This window comes from Diceros bicornis, chromosome 8, assembly GCF_020826845.1.
Source record: "Diceros bicornis minor isolate mBicDic1 chromosome 8, mDicBic1.mat.cur, whole genome shotgun sequence".
NCBI classification, from domain to species: Eukaryota; Metazoa; Chordata; class Mammalia; order Perissodactyla; family Rhinocerotidae; genus Diceros; species Diceros bicornis.
The window spans coordinates 70,287,104-70,312,670 of NC_080747.1; the positions used below are offsets into that span (position 1 = coordinate 70,287,104).

Here is a 25,567-nt window from a genome sequence, read left to right on the forward strand (position 1 = left end):
AAACAGGGCTACCCACCAAATAAGCATTACTGCTGGGAATAGCCCTGAGGTGGCCTTTAAATTACAAGATATATATATAATTATTAACACGTGGGCCTTGCAGAAAACATCACCACTTCTGCAGAGCAGTATCAGTTTCTTTATCAATAAAGGTTCTATATTGAAAACACTCATAAGGATAGAAGAATGGGTAGGAGTGCCTTACAGCTGCCCTTGAACTTGTGTACACGGTAGTTTAGAGGAGACTCTTTTATGACAGACAAAAAAATTGTGGGGAGGGAACAGTCTAGCTTGATTATTTTAGCAACACTGCAGGCAGGCAAACAAGACAGGAATGCAAAATTACCAAATAAGTTATGTTTCCTAGAGATTAGCCATTTTTCTGACCTCTACTCATCTCAAAGCAAAGCTCACTAACAGAGATTCTCACTTCTGACTTACTCCTATTCTTTTCTCCTCTTTTTATTTTTCCCCTCACTGTAAAATTTGGTAAGTTTTCATTGACAGAACACCCTACAAGTTCCCACGTTGACCTCTTTGCTTATTTCTCAGAAGCAGCTCTATAAGGAAAAGCATTACTTGTTATTTTTCTCCCACAGTTTATGGGGATTACACTGCTGGATTACACTATTGGATCCTAGTCAGATGCCACAATTGGATAATCTCTTTCTTTCCAGGATGAAAATATTAAGAAAATAAAATACACTCTCACAAATGCCTACTCCTTTGAGTTAAGTTTATGGATCTCAGAATACCTAAGAGGTCAACTAGGAGAGAAGAAAAAGATCATAGATGTGGAAGAGCCTGACAGAACATTATAATTCAGCCTTTCAGAGAGCACCAGATGCAGAATGTTCTAGAAAAATAATTTCCGTTGCCTCCCCAGCTTTTTAAAAGAATTTTCCTTCAGGAGTCTATTCAAGATATTAAGAATATTCACTGTCTAAAGGGCTCAAGGTAATATATGAAAAGAAAAGCCTGGGCACAGACTCGACCAGGTAGCAAAAAACAGGTGTCTCCCGAGAACGAACTATTCAACTACTCCAGCTTTGACATTCAAGAACCTTATATGTTCAGTGGATTCTGAATATGCCAATGATTTGAAATCCAGAAGAATGTTTTTCTTCAGTAGATTAATTTGCTAAAATTAGAGACAAAAGAATTAGTGTTTGAGTGAAGTACATATTCTTCTTATAAGTCAGGTGGGGAGAGGGGCCACTAAAGGCAGGAGGCCCCATCTATCTACAACAAACATTTTGACAAGCTCCCACCAACATAATACATGGCATCAAAACAATCCCAATGTGATTCAAAAGATAGCCTCAATTTAACAGCTGAGGCATGGGGCATGTGAAATGTAATGTAAGTTATATTTTCTCTAGAAGGCAATTAGTAAATTGCTCATATTTTGCTGCTGAAATAATACATCGGCATGAACAGATGGAAATTTAGAATTCTACAAATGGCAGATATTAGGAATTAGAGACATTGATTTAACTTTCACCAAGCAAATGAGAATCACAAAATATGAATTGCTCTTTCTATAATTAAACACATAATTAGACTGCACCAAATTCATATCCATTGTAGCTCAAGTTTCTTCCTACTTATTTCTAAATTTGGATACATTCTGAGTATAACAAACCTACTTAGAGTTCAACTCCACACTAAAAGGGTCTTCCATGACAGATAGATGGCACTAAACTATTTCTCAAATTAAGACTGCCAGGGTGTTGCATAGCTTTTTCGCAGTATGATGCATGCTGCAATAATAAGAAATCATAAGACTCAAAGAGATAGTCCTTGTGTCAGGACAGATGGAGGGAACAGCTGACAGAGGGATTCAGCCAGTTTATTAACTCCATGTGAGTAGAACAATTCACATTTAAAAGAATTCATAGCAACATTTAGTCTGAAAAACAGAATTTAAATGATGGCAATGTTAAAACGGAGAGAAGAGAATAACAATGTTTCACCTTACAACGTCACTCAGTAACCTCTTCATCATTCCAACTCCTGACAACAAAAGGTCACCGGTGACCTGCACGAGATTATAGACCAGACTAGTGATGGGCACTCGGGAAATGTTTAGACTGACTGTCAAATTTAAAACACATAATGAATGCTATAACATACCACGGAAATTAAATCATGAACATTAAATATTTCAGGTACCATTGTTCATTATTCTTTTCCTCACTCTGAAATGTGGCAGTTTGTCCTTGTGAAAATATTTAAGAGAACTTATATATCATTTCTGTTTGATATTCTTAAAATGCTAGAAACAATCTGAGAAATCTTTTTGAGGATAATTCACTTTATAAAACTTCCATATAGGACTTTCCTGAGAAAACCCAATTGATGTGCTTTATCATATATAGTGATATGTCTAGTTGCAAATATGAAAGAAAAAACTCTTTATAAGTTTTTTAAATTTAAATCCAAGGGGGTGAGGGGGAACATAATTAAAAGAAAAATAAAGCGGACTTCTTTTTTTACTTATTAAAAGTGGGTGTACCTCTATAGCATCAAGAAGCAAACTAGCAATATCATGAGTAAAATCCAGGTCACACTCAGAGACATAGCACCAGGTAGCCTTTTTTCTTTAATAGAAAGCAATGGAGGCTTTCTACCCATTATATGTTAAGAGAAACTAGTTATCTTATTACTTTGGTGAAATAGAATTTTTCTTCCTCAATAAAAATTTTCAGATTACTACAAAAAATTCTTAAATAACTCAAAAATTGCAGGTTATGTTTACTTAAATATTTAAAAGGTTTTCTCTACAGTTTGAGAGCTACTATTAAATTTTATATAATAAACCTCACATCAAAACTGGCTTTCTTCTCAGGCACACTAAAGGCAAACAAAAATAACATCTATTCACTGTTTTAAGCATGTGTCTATATCCCAGGGGGGAAATCAGGAAACAAAAACAGTGGTTTCTGAGTTTCAGATTGATTACGTATTCAGAAGCTGTCTTGAGGACATGCCCTAACCTTTACATGTTACTCACCAAAGGGAAATGTCAATTACAAAGACTTTAATCCCCTTTCCTCCCAATGGGAGAGATAGAGCCTATACAGGGAGCTGTTTTCTTTTATAACTCATTTAAATCATCTCTTCTAGATACTTCATGTTTAACACAACAGTGTTAAACTCAGCCTCATCAATTTAATAAAGAGATTATACAATATTTGAAGCATATACAGTTTATTCAGTGGTTTATTGCCAAAAGTGGACAACTACTGATGAACTGTTTGAACATTAGATGCATCAAATTCATATTCATGGTAGCTCATATTTTTTCTTATTCCCAAATTTTCACACATTCTGAGTCTGGCAGAATGTATTTAATAAATTTAAAATTGAATATATCTATAAGCCTATACTTTACTATGTAGTTTTAGGAATGTATTATGGACTCAAGAGAATTCAGAAGAAGACAATTGGCTAAGCCACAGTTAATGAAAATAATACAAACAATAACTCATTCATGAAGTAGGGTTAATAGAGCAAGTTAACACATGATATTCATAATCAAATGATATTAGCTTTTACTATAAAAATACATTCAAGAGAATTAGAAGTAAAGAATGAGAATAATTCCCCATCATCACCCTCAACCACTTGAATTTTGTCTGAAGGCCCCAGATGGTCAATATATTTATAGATGAACCCTTAAACTATAAATGAAGTCTTTCCATTACTTAGTATGCCAACTTCAGGATTCTTTGATTATTAATAATAGTCTATGCATTTCAGTTACTAAAACCTGGTCAGGACATTGATTTATATTCAAAGCCAAATAGTTTTCTTAAAAATCATGGCTAGAGATAGATGATCATACTGTGTTAAATACATAACATAATTTGTTAAATATATTCAAGCAATTGATGCACATTTAGTTAAAGATTAGGAGAAAGTCATTGCAATTTAGTTATAACTGATTAACGTTCAGAGGGACAAGTTATTACAGATTCTTCTTACATTCGGAAAATTTTACACTAAACAAGTTAAATAGTCAAATAAGATAGATAACCCACCTTTAGAGGAATTTATGTTCAGAGATGATAAGTTATAAGATTCGCAATCAATAAAAATTTCTATTAGCTATTAACTGAATAAAAACCCACCAAGATGAATGAAAGCAGAGACCTTGTTTTTTGTCTTTAAATTCACTGATGAATCACCAGCACCTAGGTCAGTGCGGGACACACAGTATGGGTTCAATAAATATTTACAGAATGAATGAATAAATGCTAAACTGTTAAGTAATCAGAGCCTATGTGAACAGCTTTGTAGGAGCTGGATAAAAAAGAGAAAATTCTAAGAAGAGAAAGAAAGACAAAGAAGGAAGAAATAACAAAGAGGTGAGTGAGACGAAAGAATGACAGAAGTCTTTTTGTGTGTTTTACCTACTTGGCAACAGGAGAGTAGAATTAAAGCAACGTAAAGGAAAGCAGATGGCTGGCTCCCTTATTCCGCCGGGCACATGTTGTCCAACATTGGCTCAACTAGCTGTAGGCTCCTCATCAACCATATAATAAACACTGAAAAAGTGACTCCAGCATATAAAAGGAAGGAAGTACACACATTCAAACGGAAACCCAATGAGAAATACTCATGCCAAGACTCTCAGGTTGCCAAGAAAGCATAAGATACCTGAGGAAATGAAATAGTTATTAGGGGTAATGTTTTCTTCGCTTTTACCCAGTGAGGCCCCTGAGCATCTCTTCTAACCTCCAAAGTCTTCTCTCCATATTAAGTGTGCCTAACCACTTGGTTACTTCAATTTTACTTAGTCAGGGATCTTAGAGCTGCAAATGAGGAAAGAATGAATAGGTGAGTGCCAGCCCTAGGACCATTTGCCCACAGATAGAGTCCCCACCCTTTCTTTATCTGCTCTGTGTCTCAGGGGGCTGGCCCCTGCAGGCTGCATTTCCCAGGCTCATCTATCAGCTGGCTTAGGGCTGGTCTCAGCCAACAGGAGGGAGACACTACTAGGAGATGGAGAGACTGAGGAGATGCCAGGCCATTTCTCTTTCTAGAAGCAGCTGTATCTTCTCTGTGTCTATAGCCCCAGCTCTGACTGGGAGCTACTCATCCCTGGGCTCCAGTAAACCATCTTCTCACTCTAGGGTTAGTAGTAGCTTCCCATTGTTGCCAATTTCTGGGTTGTTCCAAGAGTATCTGATTTTGACTTTTGCACTCTAATCAGAAAATATCCTTAGCTTTGTCAATGTTTAAACGCCCTTTAGGGTGACATCTGCTCAGACCTCTGACCTTAGACCACATGTCTCTCCTGAACTGGTCTTATCCGCCTGCCCTATCTGATGTGTCCACATATCTGTGCCAGCTCTCACTCTGGACTGCTCAGACCAAGCTCTGGAACCTGTGGTACTTTGACCGTAGTCTTCCGATTCTCTTCTCAGTGCTTTCTGATCCCATGCCTAGCCCTATTTTACTTTCCTCATCATGGTTTCTGGTCCAGTGTCCCTGTAGCTGCTCACAATTGTAGAGCTGATATATCTGAATGTTGAAATTTGCTGAACTGCAGCATCAAACTTTTCTGCAACAGTAAGCTCTCATTTAAGATTTACCTTGAACAGATTTCCAGACATACATAACATTAATATTTACATATCTATGTCACAAGAAGATTGAAAATAATGCACATTTCCTGGATGATTGGTTATCCTATCCATGTGTTCTCTTTGGTAATGACCAATAAGATACAATGGCAGACAAGAAGATGACTAAAATAATGTCAGATAGTAACTCTGCTCAAAAGGGCATGAAATCTATGATGACCTTGCAATAAAAGAGCTGAATACAGTCAGGTTAGCTTTTCCTATAAATTCTTTTACTATAGGCAAAAAATAACATAATCTCTAAAGTAATGAAATAGTAAATAATAATATCAATAAAACATTTAAGACTCTATTAATTACTTTACATTATAAACGAACAGTAAATGTGTAACATTACTGACTATTCTGGGCTTACATTTTCTAAGTGCTTAGTTTCAGTGAACTTCAGCACTAATACATGTAAGTGTTACTCTGTTTCCCAGCTTATATTCTCACTGGGAATCTGAAGACTAAGTGGTTTAGCTCAGGATCTGTATCAGTAGATTAATTTCCCACCCAGCCCTATCCCAATTCCCAAATTAATCTTGAATTAGGGAAGAAATAATAAACAAGCTCAGCACCGGCCTTGCTTCCCTAATCACCTTGTTCCACCCAAACTGGCTGGATTGTCACACCTTTGCCCTTGGTCTCCATAAGGATGGCGTGTGTACTTACATTCCCAACCAAAACACTCCCAGGCTCTCAGTCTACTCCTCAGCTCTAGCCCCATGTTCCAAGCCTCCGTCCTAGCATTCTCTCTTGTGACTGACTCGGCTACCACACGGAAGGTCCTGTGTCGCCTGCCACCTCTCCTCTGGGTTCTCAAGTACCCGGGGCGAGTCTACTGAAAAAGAAAGTTCTTAGACACCAGCTGCCTGACTGGTTCAACCGGCCTCTCTGTCCAGATTCCCAGAGTAACACTTTGACCATTTAGGGCTGATTCTGAGCCTCTCTTAGACAGAGCCTTCAACACAGCAGTGGGTCTGACTGACTACTGCCGGCCGTGAGTCTGGCCCCCAGCACCCAGTCCCACCTTAGCAGATGGTTCTAGTGTCAGGTCCTGACTCTTCCTTTTGTCATGAATTGAGGAATAAAGAAATGTCCTTCTCTGACCCTGTAAATTTTTAATTGGCTTCCTTATGATGATTACTTTGAGTTTTGATGTCTTTGGTTTGGTGGTTGAGCACATCTCCTCTCTCTGTCCTCCCTCTCCCTCTCCCCCTTCTCTCCCTCTCCTCCCCCTCCCTCTCCCTCTCCTTCCCCCACCGCTAGCAACACAGAACAACTGCAGAAACCAGTAGTAAGGCTCCTGCACTCAGGAGTTTTCTCAGGGTGCTCCGGAGTCTCTGAGAGAAATAAAACTGTGTTTTACAAAAGGGTCACATTTCATGTTCTGCTTAAGTTCCCTTTTTATATGCCCCAAGACATAGTTAATCAACTCCTTCTTAGCTTACAATTCACAAAAATGCTTCTAGAGGGCCTCCATAACCCTACTCTCAGGGGTTGCAGGGTGAAAGCCACCCTCTACCCCAGCAGGGTCTCTAAACTCAAGAGTCTGGTAAGAAACAATGCAACTGATCATCATTTCCATATTTCCCTCCAACAGAGCACAGGGAAGATATTAAAACCGATTCCCCCAAACAGCCCTGAATATCCCCTAGTTTCAGAAAGGTGGTTATAATAGGATTTACAAACTATATAATTTGTCTTTATTTGGTTTAAACTAATAACACTGAATTTTCTTACACTTGGCAAGGCAGAGGTAGGTATCATCAGCAAAAAAAGGACCAACATTTAAAATTGTTATAGGAACTAGATCATTTTCAGTGATTAATTTTTTTTTTTTTTTTGGTGAGGAAGATCAGCCCTGTGCTAACATCTGCCAATCCTCCTCTTTTTTTTTGCTAAGGAAGACTGGCCCTGGGCTAACATCTGTGCCCATCTTCCTCCACCTTATATGGGACGCCGCCACAGCATGGCTTGCCAAGCGGTGCGCACCCAGGATCTGAACCGGCGAACCCTGGGCCGCTGCAGCGCAGCACACGCACTTAACTGCTTGCTTCACCGGGCCGGCCCCAGTGATTAATTTTTTAAAAAATATTGTAGAACATTTCTGCAGTCTCTTGGCCTGCTGATCATTTTCACCACATATATCTCTTTCCTAATGTCAAGAGGTGGTAAAGCTTTGTATGTACAAGTCATAACAGTAATAGTAATAATAATGAAAATAATAATAATTTATATGATCCTTACTGGCTGCCATGTACTGTACTAAGCACTTTATGTACATGAACTCTTTAAACTCTCAGAAGAACACTGTGCAGTAAGTATGATAGTTCCTTATTCTTAGTTAAGGAAACTGAGTTGCAGAAGGATTAAGAAACTTAACCAAAGTCAGCTAGGAAGTGGCAGAACAGAAGTTTAAACCTAACCCATCTTTCATACCATATTGGGTTGTATGCATGAAAACGCATACAACTCAATAAATTGCATCTGTGTATGACATCTTTGCCCTCTTAGTGAATACTGAAACAGAGTTAGAATGCCTTCTAATTGTTTCATGAAACAGCATTGACATTAAATGTGGCCTCTGTGCTCTATTTGGGGCACATACTTTTGTTGCTACGAACATTATTGAACAAGAATTTGCTAATAATCTGAGAAGTTGTAACTTCAAAATCTTGATGTACTATTACACAGATCACTATTAACCTTGACATTCAATTTTTTAAATTTTCAACTTCATGGTTACATGAGTAATTTTCTCTCTCAGAGTTATGACAGCATTTGTATGCTCTTCTCTTTTCATTTTGATACTTTGACACTTTGGAAACACGTGATAAGACAGCTTGTAGCATGATCAATAGATGAGCACACACAGCATTTCTCTCCTCTCCTTGCTCCTTTTCCTGAAGACGTGACATTCTCTTGCAGTTTCTCCTTTATACCTCCCCACTTGCCTCTATTTTCTTCCAATGAAATTTATTTTTCTTTCCTTTCCTCTTTGAATTTTCTTCCCTCTCTAACATCACGTGAGTTACTTGAAAGCTGCTTGACCTTGGATCTCCTGGATGACCTCTAATCATGGAAATTATGATTATTTGACACTTCCATTTACTTGGATTATAGAGACACACCAGAGTTTATTTTGCAAAATAGTCTTGTCAGTCCCGGCAGAAAACATATCGTTCCATTATAGCTGTGCCATGTGTCTGTAAAGAAAGGTCATTTTACTTTAAATATGTGTTCACACGTAATAGCAAAGGCACTAATTCTAAGGGTATTGCAGAAAGCACAGCTGACCGCTGCTTCTAGCATCTTCAGGATCTGTCTTCCTAGTTGTGACCTCTGTAATACATTTCAAAGAGTAATGAACTCTCCCTGTCCTAAGGTCAGGATTCCAACCTATTCACTGCATCATAGATGTAAAACATGTTTACCCTTCTATAACCAATGGTTCCAGTCTAGATGTTAAGTACTTGCTTGCTCTTCTGTGAATTAACTGATCCCTTTTCCTAGACCTTCTGGCTCTATCAGATCCTTCTCCTAAAATTCATGTCTTATGTTGTTGCTATCTACGTCCCAGCATGACAATATTGAAATGGTTGAGGAAAAGGTTCTAGCCATTTTAGTACCCTAGATCTTATCTTTTTATCCTTCAAAGGATTTTTTCGTAAAATGTTAAAATAAATTTTAAAACTCATTGATACTATTCATTAACATGTTATTATAATTCTAAGCAACTGTCTGTATTATAGGCAACATAATTACCAGTGAATTACAAATGCAGACTTTATGACTCCAATCAAACTCTAGGCCACAATCAATTAAAAACAGATTATACACATTACATTAGATGTAAGGAAAAATAAATATGCCACATGATTTGAACTATCAAAATAAAGGAGACGCAACAGTTTCAAATAATTTGTTTTTCTAAAATTTTTATCAACATAACCTAAAGTATTTTCTTGAAAATCATCAGAGAAAAAATTCTTATATTTAATTTTCACATACATATACATCATACTTTCTCTTACTTCATTATTTCATTCTACCTGAAGAACATCTTTTTTTTAAAGTATTACCCAAGAATAAGAGAGTGGAAGAGATTCTATTTTTGAGTCGTGAGAACATTAGTTTTTTAGTTTTAAGAGTATTATAATTAAACTCAGAAATATTTAATTTTAGGGATTTTATTTTGTAAGAATTAAATCAAGTGACAAAAAATTAATTCAAAGCAAATTAAAATTTCAACATCATTGTAAAACTGCTTAAGAGAGCAGATCTTAAGAAAAGGTCATAGAGGACTGTTACATCTCAGTTTCCACACTTGGGAAACTCATTTATCACAGAAGTGTTTTCTCCGAGATTTTTGAATGCTTAAGGATTGGGTTACCATGAGAAGCAGCTTTTTAAATATTACGTCTATAAAGTTTGGTTCTACCTAATCCTCACTCCCATCTGTCAGATCTCACTTCTCCAGTGAAGAATGCAGGGATAAGAATGAAGTCAGTTGAATCTAGCCCCTCTGACATGGGCAGGCACACATGGAGTGGGGGAAAGGAAGCTGAAACAAAGCAAAAGCACACTCGAGCAAGAGTACTTGGGGTACAGAGAAGGGCATAAGAAAACAAACACAGTATTTTAAATAGAAGATTAAGACCCAATTCAAACAAAGTAACTTGAAGGTACTACGTAAAAGAAAATGAGGTCATTTAGCAAGAATTTGAGGAGATTTTGTTGTTTTGGGGAGAAGATAACATGGCTGATAGTAACGTTTAAAAGAGGGACGAAAGGACGTTCCCATTAGGAGGCCTATAGAACACATCTGGGCAACAACAATATCCCCTTGCCCCACGCAGCTCTGGCTCCACACAGAGAAAAGGAGAAAGGCAAAGATATAAGAAAGTGATCAGAGAGAAGATATCAAATTATTGAAAACAATAAAAAAATAAAAAAGGAGTTATGCTTCTGAGAAGATTCTTAAACTTTGTCTGGATTTAAAACATGGAGATACATCTTACGGGCAGTCAATCCAGAATCAACTTGAAATAACGTTCTTATTGGAATACCCAGTTTTTCTCATCTAATTCAAGCAAGGTTTCACAAAGTCACCAAGGGACTGGTAAAGCTCTGTAATCAATATATTTTTAGTACCACACTACTCATGGCAGGCATCTTATCAAGGAAATAGAGGCAAAGCAACTTATCCTCTATGACATTTTCTGCTACTTAGTTTGCATCAGGAGAGGCTGACAATTAAACATAAAGGAGGAGACACTCGTGGTGTTAACAATTTAATGAAAACAAAAGGAAATGTTTCATGGACAGCTAAGGTTTGTTGGACTAAATCAACATCTCTCATAGGAAATCTTGAAAAAAGAAATGCATTTAAAACCTAGGTAGAAGAAAATAACTTTTAGAGGGGAAGGTAATAACTTGTGACTTGGGAATTCTATGAAGGTCCTTTGTGTGTTCTTTTGGGCTCTAATTCTCTTCTAGTTTTCACCACTAAGCATCCAGTTACTATGACTTTTTTGTGGAAGGAAAGTAAAATAAGCCTGTGTCTTACCGCCTCCACTTCGGCAGGGTCGTACCAGACATTGATGTATGGATGCTGTAAGGCGTCGTCCACAGATATCCTTTTTGCTGGGTCAATCACTAGCATCTTTGACAACAAGTCCCTGGCTTGACTAGCTGAAATGATGAACGAGAAAAAAAGTTCGTAAAATTTTGATGTTGGCAAAGAAATTTGTTGGAGGGAAAGGAAATTAAGAAAACAAGATCAACTAGCACCTTCTTTCCAAACATCAGGTAACTTTACCAAGTGATTAGGGAAATGCAAGATGAAACAACAAAACATTTTTTAGAGGTCATATTTGCAAAGTTAAAGGATGGTATAATATCCACTAATGACAGGTAATTTCATTCCCATTGGTGGGAGTGTGAATTGATACACATTTTTTAGAGTGCAAATTTGGTAGTATCTATTAAAATTAAAACGTGAATACCTTATGACCCAGCTCTTCCACTTTTAGGTATACAGCCTAGAGAAACAACTGCACATGTTCATGAAAAGCATACAGAAAGGATGTTCAGTGTAGCATTGGTTACAGAATAAAAAATTTTTACACAGTCCAAATTTCCATCTATAGAACAACAAAATGAGCTATGGTACAACGGCACCATGGAATCGTTTGGCAGTCTAAAAGAAATAAGTGGATCTATATGTACTCACATGGACATGTTGTTCAGTGAAAAAAGAAGTTGCAGAATGATCCATAGATCACGATGCCACTTGTGTAAATCTGCCCCTCAATAAAACAACAAGCATTTCCCCCTCTCTCTATTTATGTATATAAATGCATAGAAAAAGCCTGCAAGATAACCAACAAACTGAAAATAGTAGTTACCTCTGAGGAACGGAGAACATGTACATGTATTGCTCATATAATTAAAAATAAATTTAAAAGAATAAAGTTTTTAAAAAGGAAGCAGATAAAGTGGGTGTAGACTGCCCCTTTAAAAGCTTTTCTGAGCTGAGAAAACGGATAAAGCGGTGTCTAGAGGGAGGCAAGGAGGTCAGGGGTGACTTTTTTGAGGATGGAGGAGATGATGAGGGCTTTAACAGGAGGAGAAGCTTCAAACATACAGAGGAAGCCACAGATTTAAGAGAAAGAATCCATAAGACTTAGCAACTAAATCGACATGGGGGATCTAGTCCAGTTTATAAAATACTAGATGCCTACTGTGTGCCAGGCACAGTGTGAGGTGCCAGGGATAGAAAAAAATTATATGGTGATCATTGTAAGTGTATTTAATTACATTGCTAAAGGACACAGTTTTTAATCTCTAAAAATATGTAAAATTTTACAAAAGATGTCGTTCCAAACTGATTTGAAAGTTTCATGGTGAAAATATTCAATTTGTTCCAAATATATGATAAAACTTCAAATTAATGAGAACAAAGCTAAATTGTTTGCTAAATTAGGAAAAAGGCAATGTGTTTGAGTCCACGGAAATGTACCAGTTTTTATTTATCAATTTTTATGATTTTTAAGGAAACAGGTTAATTACAGAAAATTTGGAAATTACATAAAACATAAAATCCAGAAAAACCAACCTTCCTCACCATCTAGAGGCAATCACTCTCATTATTGGTATACTCTCTTCTAGTCTTGTTTATGTATCTTTTCATAATTTTTATTATACTACAGTTAAAATGTAACTATCTATATTTTCACATGTTCCATGATGGTATTTACTTGTGTTGTTACATTTTAATAAATATACTTTTTATATATTTATTTATATTATTTATTTATATACAGTCATGCATTGCTTAACGATGGGGATACATTCTGAGAAATGAATCATTAGGTAATTTCGCCATTGTGTGAACATCGTAGAGTGTACTTACACAAACCTAGATGGTGTAGCCTACTGCATGCCTAGGTAATATGATACCAATCTTACGGGACCATCCTTGTATATATAGTCCGTCGTTGACCAAAACATTGTTATGTGGCACATGACTGTATTTATAAAAAATCACTAGTCAAATTAGACTGGAAGATTTTTTATTTCTATTAATCATTTTTCTGGGGATCTCAATTCTAGATATTTGATTTTTGATTTCTGCTACTTTCAAACTGACACTGTGAAGCTCACAAGAATAACAAAAGTACAGAAATATTTATACATTAATTTTCAATATTTAATCTTTCTCATTGCCAGTGACCCCCTAATGGCCCTACGAGGCTGTATTTATTTATTTCATTGGTTCAAAGATCTCTTTGATTTGTAACTGATTTTATACCTAGACTCACACACTCCCCTCCCACAGATTCTCTCATCAAACCCATCCATGTTTCTGCTCTTAGAAAGTGTGTGGATTGGGATGGATTGCTCATCAATAGGGGTATGAACTACAGTATTGCCAAATCATCTCACTAAGAAACAATGATCAATACAATTTGTAGGGAACAAAATAAGGCAAACAAAAAAGTTTCAATTCCTAATCTTTCATCCTTTCATTTGCAAGTAAAATTTTTATGATTTTTTTTTTTTTTCGGTGAGGAAGATTAACCCTGAGCTAACATCTGCTGCCAATCCTACCCTTTTTGCTGAGGAAGATTGGCCCTGGGCTAACATCCATGCTCATCATCCTCTACTTTATATGTGGGACACCTGCCATAGCATAGCTCCATGAGTAGTGTGTGGGTCCGCGCTCGGGATCCGAACCTGCGAACCCCAGGCTGCTAAAGGAAAGTGCACCAATTTAACCACTACGCCACCGGGGCAGCCCCATATGCTCTTTCTTAATAACAGTAGAATAAGTTCTTCCCTTTGATTATTTGTATAATTCTTTATAATTTGCCAATTTTATATTAAAATTATAATTAAATAATTATAAATAGGTAGACTAGTTTATCATTTGCAAACACAAGATACTTATAGAGGTTTAAATTGAATTAAAAAGCCAAAAAATGAACTCAAGAAGGTTGGAATTATATTATGAAGCATGGTATTTTACTTAATAGTTTTTCTACAAGTACTGTCATTATCTCAAATAATTTAATCAGGGCTTTGTCATCTCCATATTGTTACCCTACAAAAGTGTCTTCATATGAAGGGATTACTTTTGCCTGACATGTCAATTAGCACCAGAAAGATAAATTCTTTCAAATCTCTACTTAGAGAATTAGCTTTTCTTCAATCTGCATTAGGCAGTGTTGATGTTAAAAGCAGCGGATTTAGTAATAATTTAATCTGTTGACACTCAGAGCCGGTAGACGCAGCTGAGAGAAGAAACCCAACTGTGCAATAAAAGTGTCATGAACACAGAAACAATGCTGCTCGTTTAAAACACACCAGATGAAAGTTGGGGGGAGATAATAAGACCCTGGGAAATGGTAGCACCACATTTTAGTTTCTCTGTCTCATTTAAGTCTGTATTAGCCACAAGTTAAGTCTGTAGCTAATTAACTACCCACTAAACATTTGGGGTAAAATTTTAAAAGCCTGTGTCCTTTTCCTTTTTTGATAATGTATAGACACATTTTAAATAATAGTTATTACATCTATTATTATTTTTATATCTAACAGTTACTGATCACTCACTGTGAGCCAGGCGCTGCTCTAAGTGCTTGACAAACTACTTGGTCAATTAATCCTCCTAACAACCCTACAAGGGAGACACTTTCTATCTTCATTTGTTACAGGAGGTACAGAAGGATTAGATAACTTGCCCAGGTTCATACAGATTTTAAGGGAGAGGATTTGAACCCTGGCAGGAGGAAAAATCAAATTTGTTTCAAATTCAGGTTCTCTGGAATGTCCTACATTAAAATAAGTATAAGAATATTATTTATATTATACTTTACACATTGCCGAATTTATTCCTAGTCTCCAATCCTAGACAAAGCCATTATTATCCTAGTTTTGTGGGTAAAGAAAATAAGATTTGGGGCCGGCCCCGTGACTTAGTGGTTAAGTGTGCACGCTCTGCTACTGGGCGGCCCGGGTTCGGATCCTGGGCGCACACCGATGCACCGCTTCTCCAGCCATGCTGATGCCGCGTCCCACATACAGCAACTAAAAGGATGTGCAACTATGACATGCAATTATCTACTGGGGCTTTGGGGAAAAAAGGAGGAGGATTGGCAATAGATGTTAGCTCAGAGCTGGTTTTCCTCGGCAAAAAGAGGAGGATTAGCATGGATGTTAGCTCAGGGCTGATCTCCCTGACAAAAAAAAAAAAAAAGAAAATAAGATTTGTTACTGAAGTTCATAATTGCAGACATAATAGCAGAAAGAATTACTTATTAAAGCATTTATATTGAATATAAAATGTGTAGGTAAAATCTCATTTGTCATTCTAAAACGAAAAAATAGTGGTTAAGCATTCCATAAAATACAAATAAAAGAAAACTCAAACACCTGCATCTCCAAGATTTTACAACCAAAACTTGTGTTGAAAATATTTTCCAGGTAATAAAAAGAACTGGAACAATAATTTCAATATATACTACATTGGTCTTTTAGAGTTACACTGCAAAGTAATTTTAAGATTCTAAATAAGCCCCATGAAATAGTTAACCCACACCCCACCATCACACACTTTATTACTATCCTTCCCTCTGAATATCCAGACAATTCTGAAATCCTTGGCCACTCCCTCTTTATAAGAAAGATCTTTTAAAGATAGCTTTCCTTAAATTGAGGTAGTTCAAGTTAAAGAGAGGTGTCTCTACTGTTCACCTGTTTAGCCTGTTACCCACACAGTGGTTCTGAAGTTGTCCCTGATGGGCATACCTTTGAGTTTATTGTGCTCGGAGTCCACTGGGAAGAGGGAATCTGGAAACAGCTTGGGGAAGGTGAGTCCTGCATACTTGGGCCGATTCTCCACATAGTTTCTTACTGTGGGTTGCAATTTCTTCATGAATTCCGGACATGGTGTTCCTAGTTGTTCAATTACCTTGTTCCACTGATCAATATCTGAGAATTGAATAGTTAAGGGCAAAAGGAAATGCAGGCCACTAGCTCTTGCCTGTCACTAGTTGGGAGACTAACTGCTTGTCAGAATCCTGAGCAGTCATCTGGAGTTTTAATAAGCAAGGAAGGACAAAAATATAAAATCAGTATTGTTAGGCAATGAATCCTCTTGGAATTTTAAATTCACTTTTGGAACATATACACTTTTGGGGAACTAGCATTATGTAACCAAATAGGATATCATGAAACAGTCTCTGGGTTATAAAGATGAAAAGGTATTTAAACAACACAAGAAGGATTTCTTATATTGAGATAAACTTCTATATAACGTGATTAGAAGAGAAAAAATATGACACATAATCATATTTTTATCATGACATTACCTCAATCACTTATTTTGTAAAAATGACAAATACACAAATATTTAATAAGATTCATTTACATTTTTCTTAAATTTCTTTTAAGGTTTTTTCTTCTTTTCTTTACCAAATAGGAAATTTCATCATTTGTTAATGTTTTCTACTCATATGCATTATACATGGGATCAATATAAAATTTGATAATGAAATAACTCATTAATTCTTCACCAAAGGCTTAAATAATTGCTATTTATCAAAGTAGTCACAGTTTCATACTTATTGTTCTTACTTCTGATAGTAGCACCCTGCATCCTAAATATTGTTTTCAATGAGATATGAGGATGAAAATACGATGTCCAATTTAAGACAACAGATTTCCATCCAAGTGCATATGTTTCAAGAATACATTAAGCATGGGGAATGCTACCAAAAACATTACCTCTCTATGAAAATTAATACCCCCCCACAAAACTAGGAGGTCTTTGACAGACATACCCACTGATTGAGATTTTCTTTTTCACTTATCATTAATATTTGATATATCAGAGGCTTGAGAATGATAAATACCACCCATGAAAACTCTGAAGAACCAACTGGAAGAAGCTAATTTCCAACAGATTTCCTTGCCATGTGTCATTGAATGAGAGAGGTCTCAGAATTTTTAAATCCAATATCACAGGAGGGGTTCTATCCTATGTTGTTTATGTCTCCAATGCTAGTCTTTCATGTTAAGTTAATTAATTCATTTCTGCTAATGTAATTTGAGACAGTTCAGGGACCTCACCATAATATTACTTAACCGAGATTTGTAAAATCTTTACCCCTAGCTATTCAATAGGGTCGGACTAAAAAAGATCGGCAGTCCTGACAAAAGACAAAATTAACTGTATTCAACAAAAACAAATATATAAGCAAACAAGGCAGACAGGAGATTAAACAAAGATAAAATCAAGCTAATTTGCAAATCCTCTTCTACCTCCCTTATAATCTGGCTAAATAAAATTTAAATTATTACATATCCTCTCAGTTACCAGGATAAAAAATATATGATTGTGTAACATCAAGAAATAAAGTGAGGATGGGAAAAACTGAAGACTATTCCTTTAAAAACAGTATGGATAATTAAATAAGAACATGTTTCAATAAAAGTTCATCTAAGTTACTATGCCCATGAGAATACAGTAGTAAGTCAGAATCATTACAAATAAAGAAACCTAAAAAATTACAAAAGGTTAGAGTTAAAAGTTACTCTTAATCAAAAACTTATGTTAGTACTATGGATATAGGTAAGCTATAACTACTTAGACATTTATATAGAAAACATTAGTACAGCTAAATAAATCTCAGTGCTTATGCCGTAAATTCTGAGAAGAGGTCTTCTCTCTAACATAGTTAGGTTATCATGCCCTACTAGGCCATCATTTAATCATTGGTCAGACTTCCTTAGAATTCTAAAGACTTGATGTCAAACTAAAAATAAGGGCAAAGAAGCTGCCAGATTTTCTGTAAAGGAATCATTTCACGATGTTGGCAAAATACTCCTAACACGCTAATATATTCTAGTTACATTTAGCTAGACTTATAAAGTTACTCAGTAAAAAATTAATTGCTTTTAAAGTAGCATTCCCCCCAAAAATTCCATAGTATTTTTACAGTAAAGTTTAAGGAGAGTCAAATATTCTGGAATTTGTTAAACAAGAACAGCTAAAATGTTTCTTTTTTTTTTTTTTACAAGTTATAAAGTCTACAGAAGCACACAGTGTACTTTCCTACTTTAGATGGCTTTTTAGATGAAACACTATTGTGGTCCTTGTAATGGTTTACAAAAAGAAGGGAGGCAAGAATCTTTATTATCGACAATGAAACAGTTGGATGTTTTAATTGCAAATATGTGGTACAGTCATCTTTAAAAGCGGGTGCCTTTATTTTAACCAATCCATTTCAGATTCTTTCTTCCCGTACACATGAATAGTTAGATTTAAGTGGTAAGTGCTTGTTTTCCAGATATTCACAGGATTGCAACATGAACGCTATGTCCAACTATCCTTAGTTAACCACATGATTTTTCTTTATAATCACAATTAAACAAAAATAAAGCAATAGTGAAAATCATATCTCCTGGCTCCAAGTCCAGTGCTTGTTCCAAAGACTCCAGTAAGGAAAATAGCAAGTTTGGAACTGATGTGGTCGAAATTGCTTTAATTTGGCCAAGTAATTGATGGTATATTTGTCACAAGCAATTCCCCTTAAAGAATGTCTCTGAAACTGCTTCCCTAGTCTCTCAGGTCAACATATTCACAAAAAACAATTAATTTTATTAATATTTTAAATAGAAAATAAGGTGATATATTTTTAAAAGAAAAACTTTTTAAATCATCAGATTTCCACAATGATTATATTTTAAAAAAACACACAAAATATTAGATTTTTATTATTATGTGTTAATGTTAACACAGTGACTATTTTTTAAAAAGAATGGTCAAAATTATTTTTGCAAAAGGATTTATTTGCCTTCACAAGTCATCATTTTTATAGTATATGAGAAAGGATCTAAATATTTATAGATTCCTGCCTGTGCTGTTATCAAAAAAGCAATAAATATATTTTTTTATATTTTTGATCTACTATTTCAGAAATTATCACACAATATAATTATCAAAAGCATTTAATAAACATGGAAAAATGTCATCTAATAGGAATTTTTGACAATTTTCTCATCTAATTCTAAATTCACTGCATAAAAAAGTCATTACAAAAAGTTTGGTTTTATAAATAGAGTATGCAGACAAGATAATGTGCAAATATTGATTATTATTAATGTCTTCAATAAATAGCATTGTAATAGATGAATAAAACAAAGTATGGATTGTAAAAATGAGTATCTGAAATTCTAAGATTGAAAATTATTCCAGTTAATTTTATCAATTAGCTCAGAACTTACATTTCATATACTCTTTTTACTTTAACTTCCTTGGTTGGGAACTTTCTAAAATATATCACAAATATATCTCATATATATTTCATAATATATGAGAAATGTCTTCTCCTTTTCTGGGTAGGAACATAATTTATACTATGCACGTTAAAGAGCTGTTTAATGACCTCATTCTACCATGCCTTTTGAATTACTGTATCTTCTTTTCATGTTTTTTTTCCCATCATTGATTACTTTTTGTTATTATGAATATGGTTTCCAGAGTTGACCCTTCATGGATTCAGACTTTCTTTCTACTCTACTCTAAGCCTTACATTCAATATTTTGTGTGAAAATTTTCTGACATTTATTTGTAACTTAAGGAATATCATTCTTTGCCTCCAAATTCTTAACTATGTCTTTAAAGATAATATTGCCTAAGAGCACTGTCTGTTTAGAAAGGGTTCAGTGAAGCCTATTTTATCTTGCAAGTCAACTAGCTGCCTTGGTAACACAGTTGACTGTGTTGAGTATTATTGTATGGCTTTCTGTTAGCCCTGTAGGAAAGAACACTGTGATCGATTAGTAATGTCTACAATGAATGTACAATACGAAAGTGAAGGCATGCATGCCATGTGTTAGGCATTATGATATAAAACTGTGGTTCCCCAACTTGACTATTTATAACATAGAGACTTACAAAAATATAGATCCCTTCCCTCTCCTAATTGATCTACAAGATTCTGAGTCCATAGGTGTTGAATGATATCATTAAAAAAAACACCAATAGCAATTGCAATCCAGATAGCCCCTGGACTATATTTTGAGAAATACTAATGCAGAATATACTAACAGTCTCTTGTGAACTACTAAGTTCAGATTTAAGAATAAAGTACTAATATGTTTCAGTTTCATGATGCAAATTTGAATAGTGTCAATTTCACCAAAAGATTATTCCACACTTATTTGCTATGGAAAACTTTGGGTCATTCACCTGGTAATATTTCAGGGAAAGAAAAATGTTAATATTTATCCCTTTTCCCCATGATGCTTTTCTGAAAAGAGCATGAGAAATTATAGCAAGTGGCACACACAGGCTCCCAACATAAGGAGAGGGCTTCTGCCCATCATCATCAAGGGAAGGGATGAAATTACATGTTGCTATCACTTGCAGAGTGCTACTTATGGAAAGTACAAAACTATTCAATATAAAATTCAAAATATTGGACATATATTTCAGTAATTACTCCATATTTCTCTGTGATAGAATTTGCTCATCTAAAAGTAAAACAACTTTTATTTTGAGGACAACGGTAAAGATCAGGATAGAAATATATAAATATACATACGACAGAGTTATGAATCCAGATTTTCATGGTTATATCTTGAGTTGTTTTGTTAATTAAAAAATATTTTTACTCTTTTTTCATTTGAAAATACTCTTTTCCTTTCAGAAGTCCCTCTAAAATTCTAACATGAAATATGAATAAATGACTTAATGCACAATTGTAGCTAACATCTGTTTTCATTATAAATGAGCATAGGAAGAGGAAATATTATAAGGCAAAACACATAAAAAACTCAAAGCTGACAATCTGAGTAAAAGGCCATTTGTTTATTGGCAGCAGATTGCTAATGGAATGCTGTGGGACAAAGAACATCCAAAGGCTGATATTTGAAACATGATGTATATGGATTTCATTACAAGCTATTTCATCTTATAAATCTATTTACTATTGTAATCTATACTTACTTACAAAGCAAAACATGGGGAGACATTTCACATATAAGCAAATCCAATGTATGTTAATCTGTGTCACAATGGTAGAGTTTTCATTAACCTCTCATTTACACGGGCCCCTTAAAAGACTCTGTACCTAATTTTGTATTTGCAATACTAATTATTTTTTGTGCATAACACCCTCCTCAAATTGTATGATATTCTGGCCTCACAAAGGCTGGATCTGACTCTATCTGCGTTTTGAAACTAGGAAGAGGCCTTGGAGATCATTTAATTCAACATCTGTATTTTATAGCTGAAAAATATCAGCATCCTTTTAAAATTGGTAAATAAAATGACTTTAAACAAAGGAGCTAATACATACAGCTCCTAACACTAACAGAAATATAGAATTCTGTTTAAGGGGAGTTTGGTGAGACTGTACTCTATTCTGTGAGACCCTCTCTGGAAGATTACATCCATTTCTGGGTATAACACTATATGAAAGGGAGTTTAAGAGGGACACTCAAGTTCACATAAGATCAGGAACACATGCCATGTGAGGAATATTGACAAAACTTTTCGTGTCTAAACTTAAAAAGGAAGGAGACAATCCCGGCTTCCCACCCTAGTACTTTAATCCCTCTTATCCCTTAGTCATTATCACCCTCTACCATATTGTGTCTTTTGTTGTAAATTCCATGATGACAAGGATTTTAGTTGGTTTGTTTACTGATACATCCTTGGAGACAAAAAGTGCCCAGCACATACTAGGTCTCAAAAAATATTTGTTGAATAAATGAATGTCTTTATGTCCAGTTAGAGTCTTCTTAGTGGAGATAATGTAAAGAATAGGAAAGAGAAAATATTCAAAGAAATAAAAACTGAGAAATTCCAGTAACTTGAGATAGGTCAGAATTCAGGAAAGACAGTGAATTCCAAGGGATATAAACAAAAAGAAATCCACACCTACTCACGTGGTAGAGAAACAGCAGATAACCAAAGACAAAAAAAAAAAAAATCCTGAATGAAGGCAGAGAAAAGAAACAGACTATCTCCAAAGATGACTATTACACTGACAGCTACTTATTCACCAGCAATATTGGAAAAAGAGAGTGGAATAATACCTTCAAAATGCTGGAAGAAAATAACTGTCAATCTAAAATCCTATATTCAACAAAACTATCTTTCATGTAAGACAATCCCAATCAAAAGATAGAGTTTTGAAGCTGGCCCCATGGTGCAGTGATTGAGTTTGGCATGCTCCACTTCAGTGGCCTGGGTTTGCGGGCTCAGATCCCAGGCACAGACATACACCACTCATCAGCCATGCTGTGGTGGCAACCCACATATAAAAAGTAGAGGAAGATCGGCACAGATGTTAGCTCAGGGCAAATCTTCCTCAACAACAACAAAAAAAAAAATGAAAAAACCTCCAGAGTTTTTTCATCAAAGACTCCCACCAAAGAACTTCTAAAGGATGTACTTCAGGAGGAAAGAATACCATCTTAAAATAAAGGGGCAAATTGCAAGAAGTAGTGGTAAGCCAAGAGAATGATATCATAAGAATGAATCTATGCAAACTCTACCTGCATGCAATAAAATTAAAATATTGTCAATTTATGAGGCTAAAAAAAGAAAACTAAAGTACCGGGCATAGAAGCATGTTTAAGTTGATATAGTAATGATCTAAATTAGCACTTGCTGAGATCCTTGTGTGTTCAGGGAAAGATAAAAATTGTCTGAATTAAAATAGCAAGTCTCCACAAATTGAACTATAGATTTAATGCATTCCAATATAAATACCAATAGGGATCTTTTTACAGAAGTCAGCAAGCCAATTCTAAACTGTTTATTGAAGACAACAGTTCCTTAATAACTAAGATACTTCTGAAGAAGACAAAAAAGGAGGGGTATTTACCCTATCTAAGTGCATAGTATATATTTGTATGCACTAAGAAAGAGTGGTAGTAGTATAGAGAGAGACAAACAGACTGGTGGAACAGAAGAGAGAGCCCAGAATCTAATACTCCTTCCCCCAATATATGGAAACTTACGACAGAGACAGCATTACAGATCAGTGAAGAAAGAATAAGCTACTCAGTAAATGGAACTGAAATAAAACAAACTGGACCCTTCTTTCACACCATACACGAAAATCAATTCCAAGTGAACTAAAGGCTTAAATGTAAAAGATTAAACTAAAACATTCATAGTAAAATTATGAGAGAATAAAAAGGCATCAAAGGATTTTTAAACAAAACATAAAAAAAACCAGATTGCCAAATTCTAAAATCACTATAAAATAAAATGGGAAAATAATCTAAATACAGGGAGAAGATATTTGCAACACATAAAACTGACAAGGATTGGGTGCCAGAATATACAAAGAACTCCTACTAATCAATTTTTTAAAATACAATAGAAAAAACTTTAAAAAAAGCAAAAGACGCTTTACCAAGGGGAAAATACTAATGGCCAATAAACATAGGAGAGGATGCTTAGCCTCCCTTGTAGTTAAGAAAATGTAAATTAAAGCTCCAATGAAATAGTATTTTATATCCAAGAGATTGGTAACAAATTTAAAAATAAATCTGGAAATACCAAGAGATGGTGAGGACTTGGAGTAGACAGTTACATTTATATACTGCTACTCTGGAAATCAATGTGATGTCACATAGTGAAGTTTAAGATGTGCACACCTATGACCCCAACATTTATCATAAAGAAAATCTTGCCCATGTGCTCCTGGAGACATATATTCATAGCAATATTATTCATAAAAGCAAAAGCAAAAACAAAACCTGAATATATTCCAAAGTCTATTTATAGAAAATGGATTCATTGTAGAATATTCATAGACTGGAATACTATACGGCAATGAAAATTAATGATTTCTTTTTTTTTTTTGGTGAGGAAGATCAGCCCTGAGCTAACATCCATGCTAATCCTCTTTTTGCTGACGAAGACTGGCTCTGAGCTAACATCTATTGCCAATCCTCCTCCTTTTTTTCCCCCCAAAGCCCCAGTAGATAGTTGTATGTCATAGTCGCACATCCTTCTAGTTGCTGTGTGTGGGACGCGGCCTCAGCACGGCCGGAGAAGCGGTGCGTCGGTGTGCGCCCGGGATCCGAACCCGGGCCGCCAGTAGTGGAGCGTGCGCACTTAACCACTAAGCCACAGGGCTGGCCCTAATGAACTATTTCTAATGTATCACCATGGATAAATCTCAAAAATATAATGTTAACTTCAAAAAAAAGCAAGTCACAGAATAATAACGATAGTATGTTCATAATTTGTTTGCTTGAAAAAGACTGATGTAAACTTTAAGCAATGTGTTTCAAATCATTAAAAGACCATATCCTACACTCAGAGGAGACACTTTAGAAAACAATTCCCATTTGCCCTTCAAGAAATTTACAAATATATTCCTATTTGAGAGCTCCAGAAATAACTCAATATAAAAACATAAAGCTCAGGCATTGACAGGGCATCTAATATGAGACTTTAACAGCAGCAGCTTAAAGCTTTACTCATGAGGGATTTTGATACCCAACTTAAGAATGATACCCAAGCAACTTCTTCCAAGAAATGGATTCTAAGGAATGTTAACCTGTATTTAATAACTCAGTTGTGGAAATCTGAATTGATTTTCTTTAACAGAAAATGTAAGGAAAGTAATGAAAATCAATCATTTTAATTTACAGGTGGCAAAATTCATTTCAGTCATCAATTATTCAACCACAATGAACTTCTGAAAAAGCAAAGAGCACCAAGTAACCAGATTGAGTCTATTTTCATCAAATGTCTAAAATTAGCCGGAACTTAAGAACTGTTTCATGCTCAAGTCCAAAGGCCAAACTCCAGTTTCTAATTCACTGGGAATCAAAGAAATCTTGTTTCTTAGAAATCTGAAAGAATTTAGTTTTTATCAAGCCAACATACTTTTAAATAGCATTAACATAAACATGAATGTGGTAAATGTATAGATGTTATTTAATAAAATGTATACGTAGAAGACAAAACTGCAATATAGACAAAAATTTTAAAAATAAATGTGTGTAATATATAAGAGTAGAAGAAAATTTTTAGTAAGAATAGAAGTAAAACATTTTGGGTTAAGTTCTTTCACTCAACAAAAACTGAGTGCCTAATTCAGTCATTTCCTAAACTGGGCCTTTATTACACACAGAAAATATACGTATGAAACTATATATATATAGTATATATACATATATGTAATATATTAATCCCCAAAGCAAATGGCTAATCAAAATCTGGTTAGGATACACTATATTAGTAATTAGATTAACTTTAATTATACATTAAAACCCCATTATTATAGGTTCAATTTTAATTTCGAATTATGATCATTTAAGTAGAGGTTTTATCTTTAGTATGATAAGGACACAATATTTTCATAAGTGACTGAGTGTAGGCA

At 35.1% G+C, this 25,567-nt stretch overlaps 1 protein-coding gene across 2 annotated transcripts in view; it reads right to left on the minus strand.

Moving 5' to 3' along the window:
* The window catches only part of MAPK10 (mitogen-activated protein kinase 10), a 310,127-nt gene that overhangs the window by 32,427 nt on the left and 252,133 nt on the right, over window positions 1–25,567 (minus strand). For both annotated transcript variants that reach the window (XM_058547445.1, XM_058547444.1), the window contains 2 exons: window positions 15,954–16,136; window positions 11,209–11,333 (listed from right to left, as the gene is read on the minus strand). In XM_058547445.1, the coding sequence (XP_058403428.1) occupies window positions 11,209–11,333; window positions 15,954–16,136 (308 nt within the window). The remainder of the gene's footprint in view (window positions 1–11,208; window positions 11,334–15,953; window positions 16,137–25,567) is intronic.